General features: G+C 44.7%; 1 protein-coding gene across 1 annotated transcript; it reads left to right on the top strand.

Annotated features, from left to right (window-relative positions):
• Positions 1-4,899: 4,899 nt before the first annotated feature.
• S100P (S100 calcium binding protein P) lies at positions 4,900-8,707 on the top strand. The gene is made up of 2 exons (XM_061379636.1): positions 4,900-5,349; positions 8,424-8,707. The coding sequence occupies exons 1-2, from the start codon at positions 5,212-5,214 to the stop codon at positions 8,571-8,573; spliced, it is 288 nt and encodes a 95-aa protein (XP_061235620.1). The 5' UTR covers positions 4,900-5,211; the 3' UTR covers positions 8,574-8,707.
• Positions 8,708-12,108: the final 3,401 nt, after the last annotated feature.

The following is a 12,108-nucleotide window of genomic DNA, read 5'->3' as shown; positions in this document are numbered from 1 at the left end:
TAAGTTGTAAATTAAAACTACTCTCTTAATTGTAAGCTAAGATGTTAGGTTGTAAATTGGGACTGCTCTGTTGAGAGCAAGTTGGGCTGATGTGCCCTTGGGGTATGTATAAAACAAGGGTAACTTCTGAAGATAAAGAAGGAGTAACCAAGACAATTAGGGCCAGTTCACCCCTCCTCACTCCTCCATAGTCAACCTGATGTGAAGATAAGAAAGGAGTGACCCGGACAGATGGGTCTATTTCTTCAAGATAAGGAACAAAGCAGAACAAACTGACCTAAAACACAGTTGTTAAGTAATTCACAAGAGTCTTTTGCACATGCACAAGCACAGAGGTCAATCAGTGGACAAGTGAGGAAGACTAACCATGACCACCAGGAACCCCTCAAGACCACCACCCAGCAAGGAAGCACATGAGTAAGTAAAGTGCAAACATTATAGTTAGTTCCAGGAAATCCAGTGAATATGTGAAGCATCTCTCAGGAATATGTAAATATGCTCATGACTTATTAGGCATAAGTTCATTGGATGGGTGGATGCTGCTTGTAGACTTCAGGCACACTCACCTTGGCAAAATGATTTGCATGTGTGCCCAGCCCTGCAATAAAGAATGCTGCTTCTAAAACTCTAAATCGAGTCTTAGAGAGTTTCTTCAACCATCTTTTGCAGTAACACTTGACAATATTCAGTTACCTTTGGCTGTTGTCTCTCTGTCATTGCAATTAAAAATAAAATAGTCTTGAAGTCCTAATATCATGAACCTTAAGACCGAAGTATTAAATCCCTGTAGAGAATAGCATCCAGGAAATGATTCAGCCAAGGACTGAAACTAGACGGGGTTATTTACACTGCATTGTTCATTGATTTTACAGTCTAACATAGCTACATCTAGTGCACTAATAAACATGTTTAAGTAGCATCAATATACAATGATGAAGCATGTTTCCCATGGTACAGCTTTGTCAGACAACAGTGTTATTATCCAGCTCTCAATGTCACACAGCCAGTTTAGCCAGCCTTGGCCTTCTTCATTTTTCCTGCCTTTAAACTTCACTTAAACAGTATGTCAGCTTATAAATTGCAATTGTGAAATATGATTTAAGGATATTTTGATAAGCAAAGGTTAATAAAAGAATGAAAGCCTATAGGTATATAATTAACAGAACCTATACAGTGTGTCACTGAACGTCTGTGCTTGTATGAGCCACTCTCCTGCCTGTGCCTCATCAGTGCCTGTTCAGTCAAATCTTTCTAACCGTGCTTTGCAAAACAATGTAGTAACTGCATCATTTAATCACTAGATGCAAATAAATGTACCATGCATTGCGGAAATGAAATAACTTTTAAACACTGTTCACTAGGCTTAGAACAAGTTTTCAGAAACAGTGCAAAGGAAAACCTTGCTCTTCAGTAAATAAGGGGTGTTGATAGTCTTAAGTTCAACAAACAATCCAGGACACTGGAAAATTTGAGGGGTTTGATAATTTTATCTCAGTGTGGAACATGAGATGCTTATGGTTCAGATGTTATCCTCTTGCTAAGAGAAAAATAAACTGCTTTTTGTACTGATGCCAAGATACAACCTAAGAAATCAGCAAATTCATCATTTCAGGTTGTTTCCTTCCTCCTGTGCTTCTATTCAGGTACATAACACATTAGTGGAAATTGTCAAAAGGAATTTCTCATGTAACTTCCTGCACCTATTGGAATAAGGGATGAAAACACCTAATAGAAGTTTCCTATTTCAGCTATCCTATTTCAGGTACTCAGCTGGCTGTTGACACAAATGGCTCTTCAGAATAGAGCTGGCAAATGTATTTATTCAGACCTTTGCAAAACAGGCACAGCTGCAAAAAGCATAGAATAAAATGTATTCTCTAAGAGAAAATCAGCACAGGGTCACACAAATCTCATGTAAGCCTGAACAACTCGCCAAATGCCATCAAATCTGGGTATATCTGAATGTCTTTTGAAATCTGTGTGTGACAGTCCATGTTTGTGTCACATAAAGCAATTAAATTTTTGGCCCAAATTGGGAACACCAGGACCTTATTATAGAATCATAGAACCATGGAACACTTAGGGTTGGAAAGGACCTTAAGATCATCAAGTTCCAACCCCCCCTGCCATGGGCAGGGACACCTCACACTAAACCATACCACCCAAGACTGCATCCAATCTGTCCTTGAACACCGCCAGGGATGGAGCATTCACAACTTCCTTGGTCAACCCATTCCAGTGCCTCACCACCCTAACAGGAAAGAATTTCCTCCTTATATCCAATCTAAACTTCCCCTGTTTAAGTTTAAACCCATTACCCCTTGCCCTATCACTACAGTTCCTAATGAAGAGTCAATCCCCAGCATAGGCCCCCTTCAGATACTGGAAGGCTGCTATGAGGTCTCCACGCAGCCTTCTCTTCTCCAGGCTGAACAGCCCCAACTTTCTCAGCCTATCTTCATATGGGAGCTGCTCCAGTCCCCTGATCATTCTCGTGACCGTCCTCTGGACTTGTTCCAACAGGTCCATGTCCTTTTTATGTTGAGGACACCAGAACTGCACACAATACTCCAAGTGACATCTCACAAGAGCAGAGTGGAGGGGCAGGATCACCTCCTTCGACCTGCTGGTCACGCTCCTTTTGATGCAGCCCAGGATACGGTTGGCTTTCTGGGCTGCAAGCGCACATTGAAGCTGGCTCATGTTCATTTTCTCATCGACCAGCACCCCCAAGTCCTTCTCCGCAGGGCTGCTCTGAATCTCTTCTCTGCACAACCTGTAGCTGTGTCTGGAATTGTAGGACCTTGCACTTGGCATGGTTAAATACTGTACAGACCCTCAGTGACTATCCATCCAGGCTATTCCCTGTACCATTCTTCAAAGAACTAAACCTGAAAGAAGCAAACAAGGGATATTGCTCACATTTAAACAACATACAGGTTAAGTAAGCCCACAGAAGAAAGCTTACCACACTGGGGAGCCGGACAGATGAGTTGGCATCAAAACACTGCCCTCCTGTGTGCGCCTCCTATTTGTACTCTGCTTTGGTTTTACAAACAGCTGCAGTAGTCTGTGCCCTGTGCACAGAACTGCTGTTTCTGATGAAAAACAAATGGTACGGAAATCTTTAAGTGGTAGGAAAAGTGTGAATTGGAAACCCTGGGCAGTACCGATGTGCGTGCACAGGCATGAATGCAAATACAACACGTTAAAACCAAGCAGGTCACCAGGGCAGTGCTACCACGGTGACCTTTCAGTGTGTAGAAATTCAGGGCCTGCGGTTTATTTTGTGCTCTAGCACTTTTGGAGCCGTCTTCTCAAGAGCTGTGCATCCCCTGTGTTTGCAGGGGAAAATGGGTCAAGAATGAGGACACCTCTTCTGCCAGGTTACATGGCGAAGGTGTGGACACGCTGACATATCCTGTTGACTGAAGCTGATGATCTCCCCCTCTGCCTTTTTGGGCCACTTTATTCCTTCTTCTGCATGACCAACACTGATGCTCATGATTCAAATGTCGTAAGAATGTGTCAAGCAGACATTTTATTTTGTTGGGTTTCTGCTAGGGAGGAGTTGATTTTTCTTTAATGGCCATTTTTCATTGCCGTTCACTTTACAGATGTGTATCAGAAAAGTTCCTGGCACTTGACATACCAGTGGCTGTGGTTGTGTGTGTATGCAAACAGCAGATGATGCTGATAGCTAACAAGGGCTAGTTGTTTGCTCTCTCCTTTTTCCTTCTGAAGGAGCCTCACAGGTTTCAACATGCACTTTAATATAAAAATGTCAAACTTTACTTAAACCCTTACCCACTTAACGCAATCAGATGCAGCTGTGCCTCAAGGTTGTAGTCACAGGAACAAATAGTTCTCATGAACTGTTTGCATAAAGCATACAGCCTGGGAAATGCAAAATCCCTTGTTGGAGAATGTAAGATGGAAAATTGTGGGGGGTTTGTTTCAGAAAGGTGCTCAATTTCCATGTGCTTATGATGCTCTGAGAGGCTGTCGATGTTACAGGACAGATTTTCCCTGGGGAACAGGGGGCTAGGGGTGTCTGGGAGAAAAGAGTTGAATGTTTTACATTTTTCTCTGTTAAAAACCATTATTTGCTGCCTTACCGATGGCATAACGTGACTGGAAACTTCAAGCGTGCAAAGGTATGCCCAAAGACATCCAAACTCAGGTTTAACTCTGGGAATCCCCAGTCCGGGTGTTCTGCACCTGCACCAGGTCTCACTGCACCCATCAGCAGCATTCATGCATGATACCCCAGATTGACAGAGGCCAAGTTACCGTGCTGCTTGGCCAGGAATTTTAACTTGTTTAACCCCCATTGTAGCTGTAGCTGGTCACAGGACCACAGGTCTTCAAAGTGACCTTTTGTTTTCAGTACAGCCCATTTTATTGCAAGGTTTGACGCTGCACGGGGTCAATAACAAGTTGTTTCACTGTGGATCAAAATGGACTTTGATACTTACTGTTTGCTCAAGTGTCAAATTTATCCCTTCAGAGACCCCATCTGAGCAAGTTTTGTGTGGATTGACTCTGCAAGGCTCCCTTTACTGGCCCTGGAGAGAAGGTGTTCATCAGACCTGCTTTAGACATCCACTATGGACTGAGTAGTAGGGGGACTAAGCTCTCTGCTTGGCAGACCTGTACTTTTGATCCAATGAATCCCATCCCCAGTGTGTGCTAGTGAGCCATCTGGTCCTCTGCATGGCAGAGGGCACAGTGTCTGCTCTTAGCTCAGCACAGGCAGCACCTTGCAGAGACCATAACTATGGCAGCAAAGGGGAAGCGAGATGCTCCTCTTCCTCCTGAGCAGGCCAGCACATACTTCACTGAAGCTGGGCTATCAGGAGCAAATCTGATTCTTGAGCAAACAGCCAGCAACAAAATCTGATTTCCACTTGTTAGTCACACTGTGTATCTTAAAGGAGAGGCTGGCTGGGACTGCTGGGCAACCGGTTGTACCAGGCACGCCAGGGTGATAAAGCCTGAGTTGTGAATAGCTGTCTGCATAGAGGCGTGTGCTCCAAGCAGTGCTCAGATACAGATGTTTGCTAAGGGTTAACTGTCCCTCTGGTGTGCGACCATTGATTGGATGGGACAGTTGCATAAAGGACCCCAGAATAAGACCAGTTTCCACCCTCCAAGAGAGCCCTGAAGCTGTTCCTGCTCAGAAGGAAGTCGGACTGCATCAGCAGCAACATGTCTCAGCTGGAAACTGCGATGGGAATGATCATTGCTGTCTTTGACAAGTATGCAAAGGCTGATGGTGACAGGCAAAACCTCACCAAAGCAGAACTGAAGATCCTCCTGGAAAATGAATTTCCAAACTTCCTTGCGGTAAGAGAACAGCACGGCGTCATTCCTACGTAGCATGCAGACATGGTGTTTAGTACATCATAGGGGAAATTATATCTGGAAATACTCAATGGGTTGTAGAAAACTTTTAAATAAAGAAGTTTTTGCACGTATTGTGTAAAACTGATTCTAATTCTGCCTGGGTTTTACCTTCAGAATTCACCTGCTTCTTCACTTTATCCCTGACTGTATCAGCTCACATCATGGCACAGCTGCTGTGAGGGTGGTTACATTGTCAGCAACTGAAGATCTCAATTGCGGATGGGAAATCTCTCTAAGTACTTATACACTTACTTTCTCTAGGTATTTATACTATGTACTTGGTGTGCTCATCAAAATGATGCATAAACAGGAACAGCGGACAAATTCAGAGCAAACCTGTTTGCATTTGTCTTTAATAGTAAAAGAAAGACCTGAAAAAGTATTTTACAGTACACATGTATATAATAATCTGTGTATTTAAGTAGGTTTTATATATATATTATGTATATGATTTCTCTTAGTAAGTATTCAACATTCTTACTATATTATAGCGAAAGCTTTATGGCACTGCAGGTGGGGTACTTGATAAAATTTAGTGTCTTTCTGTGCAAGCCATATGAAATCACCATATGAAATCCGTGCCTGCTGGATTTATGACTCAGACTAAACACAGATGCAGTATTCAGAATAAGAACCCAGATGGCTCTGGGGGGATAAATGAAAATGACTTTGAAATAACTGTAAAACAGCCCAGTGGTTGTGACCCAGCAGTGTCATGGGAAGTGTCCTGCTCCTGATCATGGAGCTGTATGTTACCTGTTGCACTTCCACATACAGAAAGCCAAACCCAACAACATAACCACCGCTCTAAGGGGGAATGGAAATCCCCCAGAAACCTGACATTGGGGAGCCACAGTGCCAGACAGCTACCAAATGGGATGACACTCAAAGGTTGCTCCTGACTACATTTACTTGCCAGGCACCCCCTTTTCTAGTTCCCCACAGCTGCTCTTTCTGGCTCAACCTATTCCTGAAACTGCTGGGAAAACAGATTTCCCAGGAAGATCAATGGCTGAAAGTCCTCCTATGTTCTAGTCTGCACCTCTCTTTCCCATTTTACCTATTCTAGGGGAAAAAAATAAGGTACAAAATAATATTTTATGCCAGCGCTTAAAATAAGTTTAACCCAACAGTGTCCTGTCCTGCAGAGCAGTAACTGCAAGAAAGAAACTGAGAACGTGTCTGACTTCACAAAAAATGTGTTATCTGCATTTTCCTGACATTTGTATCCATTTTTTTGCTTTTTGCAAGAACGTTCTGGGAAAGAGAGACTTAAATAATGAACATATTTCTGCTCTCAGAAGTGGTTATAGCTGACACAGCGCACGCCTACCTGGAAAGGTCTTGAATCAATCAGAGGCAGAAATAAATCCATATCACAGGACTGAAGGACTGGACTCAGTTATGAAGTTTCCAAAGAATAACTCCCATATGTGCATTGCAGCAGTAAATCAGAGGCTGAAATCAGCTCACATATTTCACTAAATAACTTCAATATTCACTTATACAACTAAAACGGATCATAATTTGCAAAGCGAAAAGGATAAAACCTTTCAGACACATCCATCGGTCAAATCTAAGGAACTCGTTCAATTTATACTGATTTTAGCGGTGCGTATATTTGAAGTGAAAGGTGAAATCACAGAATGAGAAACTGAGTTCAATAGATCCTGATCAAGAAGTGCTTCAGATGTCGATTAAGGCAGTAACTGTTTTAAATTCCAAAAGTATATAAAATTTCATCCTAGTATTGTAGCTTTCAGCTTCAAGTCCCCCCCGGTTGTTTCCTGTATTGGGTAGGTCTCCACTGCCATCCCCTGTTTATATTAAAAACTGCATTTCCTAAAGGCACTGGAGACAATCAGCACCAGGAGTGGAGCCAAAAAGCCCTTATGAATACTTCTTAAGAAAAAGCCTTCATTTTAATATACATTTTGTTAAAATCGAACGTATATATATTCTCTTTTTACTTGAATGGTGCCTTGCTTAACACCAGCCTCGGGATGCCCTGGCTTAGTCGGTTCATCGGAATTATGACAAGACTTTACTGCTGGTTTCACTGCAGTAACTCAATCTCGGCATCTCGCTTGCTGCAGGAGGAGCCTTGCACCGAGGCCAGAGGGAGCACCCGAAGCACCCTTGAGGCTGTTTGCATCTTTGCTGGGGTAGAAGATGTTCAGTGAAGCTGCAATTTGACATTTGCCCCAGGAAAGCATCATTTTGCAAAGCTGCAAACTGCCCCCACTCCATCCGAGCCTCCCCAGGGGGGCAGATGGGGAATGCCTGGCATTTAATTCACCTCAGGGCCTGCATTACACTGCTTTAATCATAATGGATGGTGCTTTAAACATAGAAAACGTGCTTCTCCATGCAGGTGCATGACAGCTCTGAGGTGTAAGAAACCCAGGAAGGAGCACATGCTTCTGGAGTCTGTGCCTGTGCCATGAGGATGCTGGGACTCACGCTTGGTCCTACCGTCACCCAGGGCCCCCAGCCTGAGTATGCGGACAGCAGTGGCATGTGTTCCCATTGGAAGGATGTGCTTTTAAGGCAGCTAGAGGAGGAGATGTGTGGCTCCCAAAGAGATGGGCAGGCAGAGGTACAGCAGCCCCACATCCTGTGCTGGGTACTGAGCAATTGTCTCAACCAAACATGGTGTGCAGGAACTCATGGCTTTATACCCAGAGATATAATGCATAAAATAAGCAAAGAGGAAGGGTGGGGGGGAAGTCTTGCTAGCAGAGTATGATAACCTGTTACTCTGGGCAGGCCTACGGCAGAGCTGCATGCAGGAGCCGTTACACCCCACCACCTTCCAGTCAACTCAATCTCTATCCCCATGGAAAGGTACAACATGCCTGAGCTGGCATCAGCCTCACACACCCCAGCTGTCCCCCACACACATTGATGCGGGACTGGGGCCTCACAGTTCCCATGATCATGGTGTAGGTAGTGATGCTGATGCATCAGGGTTTGTGCTGCCTTTCACCTCAACCTGCTCTTTTCTCTTGCAGTCAGGGAAGGACAAGGATGCTATTGACAAAGTCTTCAAGAACCTGGATGAAAACGGCGATTCCCAAGTAGACTTCAAAGAATTTGTCATCTTTGTGGCAGCTCTGACTTGCTGCTGTCACAAATATTTTGAGCAGAAAACTGCCAAATAATTGTCAAACTGCTCACAGTTTGACACGGAGCCTCTGCTTCATATGCTAGTGGTATGGATCCCTTCATTTCTCCCATGTATCACCATGCAGTTTGCAAGCATGCTGGACTGCAAAAATAAATCCTACTGTGCTTACTTTGCTGTCTTGAATGTTAATCTCTGCTCCTTTGTGGAAAAGCCTGGTTTTAACAGCTCCCACTGACTCGTATTGAGTTGTTTCTCTCTTTCTCTGCTTTATAAAACCCTATTCTTAGCCAAAAGGCTCAATATTCATCCCGCTGCAGAGGCTGCACAAGGGTAGGTGCTGTTGGAGCCATGAATCAGCTGGAGGCTGCTTTTATATAGCAGCACCTCTGGGATGCAGCCTAAGGAGCCGCAGCTAACAGAGGCTGCAGCCTAACCCTGGTGTGTGCCACCACAGCTGTATGGGACATATCTCACCAGGGCTGTCCCTGAGCCTGTCTGGGGCCCTCAGCTGTGTGCTTGTAGCTGCCATGTGGGCCCCTTCTTGGTTAAAAACAGAACAAACCCAAACACTTTGTTTTTTCAGCAGTTTATGTGAACCGTCTCACCCAGCTCATGCAACTTACTTCCCATAACACAATGAGGCTTTTGTACCAATGGAATGATACTGCCCTGCCACAGAGCTGCACACTCTAACCACTTTATTGTTAATAAACTCAAATACCTCCCTAAATAACATGCCACGATATTTCTGCCTGAAGCAAGACTAATGCAGCAATTATTGCTTCTTCACCTGGAACATGTCTGTGTGGAGAAGTGAACGAGTTTGATTCCAGTGGAGCAGGCAACAGGCATCAGCTGTGAGTCTGCAGCTGCAGCAAGACTGAAGCAGTCTGTAAGGGTGCTGAGGCACTGGAATGGGCTGCCCAGGGAGGCTGTGAATGCTCCATCCCTGGCGGTGTTCAAGGCCAGGTTGGACAGAGCCTTGGGTAGCATGGTTTAGTGTGAGGTGTCCCTGCCCATGGCAGGGGGTTGGAACTGGATGATCTTCAGGTCCTTTCCAACCCTAATTATTCTGTGATTCTATGACTCTATTTTGGAGCACTTTGCAGGTGAGCATCCCGGTTCCTTTACCTTCAGAACATTTTCTGCTATTCCTCTTATGCCAAGAGCCAAGTCATTCCCTGTCCTACTGCCTGTGCAAGCATACTGGGCAGGTAGAGGTGCCAAACTCCCTGTGCAACCACAGTGTTTTTGCACAGAGCTCTGGCTGGAGGCCCCAGGAGATCATGAAGCACAGGTGGGAGCAGGAGCTCTGTGAGTGCAGAGCACTGGTTTAACTGCAGACACATTCTCCTCTTTCTGCTGAAGCCTGGTACAATGAGTTAAGTGACTGCAGCTGTGTGCCTGGAGCTGGAACAAGATCTTGGTTTCATTGTATGTTCTGAGCTGAACCTAAGCCACAGGTTCTGCACACTTATAACTGTGTATAAGCATACGTGTGTTTAAGTGTATTCAACTTTTGGGGAGCCTGCTATTTAAAGTCTTGGCTTATTGGATTATTTCAGCCCATTTTAACCGTTACAGGTGTGCTGTCATTTGGCTGCTTTTGGTTCCTCAGTTTGGCTGTACCAGCTAAACACTGCTTAAATCTTTATTCCTAATACCAACAGCGCAGAGTCCCAACACATTTTAATGGATGTGACTGCCGGCTTCTTTGGGAAAGGCTCTGCTCTCCTCTGCCCTGGCACTGCTGGGTCAGATCAAGGAATCACAATCCAGGGTCTGGGCTTCTTTTGGTGGATACGGCTCTGTCCCATCAGAGGGACAACCCAAGTAAAACCTCAGAGGGTCCTATCCCCCTATGCCAACCATGGCTGGTGTACACACCAGTACTGTACCTAGCACAGACCCTCAGAGGGATTCCCCAACCTGGAAAGCATTAAAGCCATTACTGCTACATCCCTTCAATGGCTGCTGATAGCCTGCGGTCACCATTAAATCAGGCAGAGACCATACTGAATATGCAACCAAAAACTAATGAGTGTTGCCCACATTCATGCCTTCTCCCTGGCACCTTGGTAACATTACGCCTATTTTCTCCTGTATCTACACTCAGACAGAAGAGTTCAATATGTCATTTTAAAAACTGAAGAGCCTTGACAGTACCCCACCAAAGTCCAAAATGACAGCTATAGATACTGGAGTATCTTAACCTATCAAAGGTATCTACAGCTTAGATTCCCAGCTTAGCACGGACATACATACAACAAAAAACTAACGATCACTTATTCCTCATTCCCCAAGAGACTCCATAAACCAGTATCTGTGCATGCAAGAGGTCACTTGAAAAAGAGGAAGCCTGTGTGTGTCTACCTGCATCTGTGAGCATGTCTGTCCCCTGCCAAAGGGACAGCAGTGATATGTCCCCATTCTAGCACTGCTACCAGCTGAGCTCTTGCAGCCAACCATTTTGAGCCAGGGTCTGCCTTCTAGTCCCAAAATCCCTGTGGTACCCAGTCATGCTGAACAGCACTCAGAGCTACTGAGCTCCCAGACAGCTGGAGATGGATTGCCTCACACATAACTCTACTTGCAGAAGTATCTTGCTTTGTTGACAATGCTAATATTTCTCTGCACTATCTGAACAAGAAAACTGCTAATCATGAAAATGGGCAATTTTTTTTCCCAATGCCGAGATCCGAAATAGCCTTTTTTTGGTGATTATTCCACAGTATTTCAGTTGTTTAAGATACCTTTACAGCTCTAATCCAGTACATCCCTGCCCAATGGCCATTGTGCAGCTTATCACCCACAAGCGGGCAGATTCCAGGATCACATCCCTCACTGTTTTGTCAAGGCTATAAATGAGCAAAGTGCTCTCCTTATTGCAAAGGAAGTTGATTATAGATTACAGAGGCACACTTCATGCATTGCATACCTAGCTAGCTGGTGGCATAAACCACCCTCAGGTGAGGAAATGGAGGGGATACCCGTCACCTGGGGTACCCTATTTTTTTGACATGTATTTTTCCTTCTCCGAATTTAGCATTGGCACCGGAAAGATTTCCTCTGCATTGCTTCCCGATATTCATCCTCACTGAAATTACTCTTTTTACCGCAGTGTGGCACTAAATGCCGCCTTTTAATTACCCGCTGAGCCCCACATCCTATGCATCATTCCTGAGGCAGAATGTAAAGAATTCGTGTTAAGATTGAAAACCATCAGCAGTGTTCTCTAACCTCACAGTGCTTTAGTTTCTAAACAAATACCGTGTGACCCATAGAGAGCGTTCTGCTGACTGCAGTGGAAGCAGCAGGAGCCAAGAGCCAGGCAGAGGCTCCATCTCCCTGGCTTTCGGCAGGCTCAGCTGCACCAGCCCAGTCTCACCCTTGTGAGAGAGTTTCCCCTTGCTTGTAAATTGCAATCCCTTGTGCAATTTCTTGTAGTGTTGTTCTACATCTGCTGAGATTGCTTATAAAACACAACTCTTAAGGAGAACGCTGGTGAAAAGCTCCTGCTTTATGAGCCAAGACATTCACCTTATTACTCCGTTTTATCTGTGAGACAT

The sequence above is a fragment of the Neopsephotus bourkii genome, unplaced genomic scaffold (genome assembly GCF_033783945.1).
Source record: "Neopsephotus bourkii isolate Nb327-2 ecotype Australia unplaced genomic scaffold, CSIRO-AGI_Nbou_v1 NB_1780, whole genome shotgun sequence".
NCBI classification, from domain to species: domain Eukaryota; kingdom Metazoa; phylum Chordata; class Aves; order Psittaciformes; family Psittacidae; genus Neopsephotus; species Neopsephotus bourkii.
The sequence above is the reverse complement of the archived record's forward strand: the minus strand, read 5'-3'. Positions and strand labels throughout refer to the sequence as shown.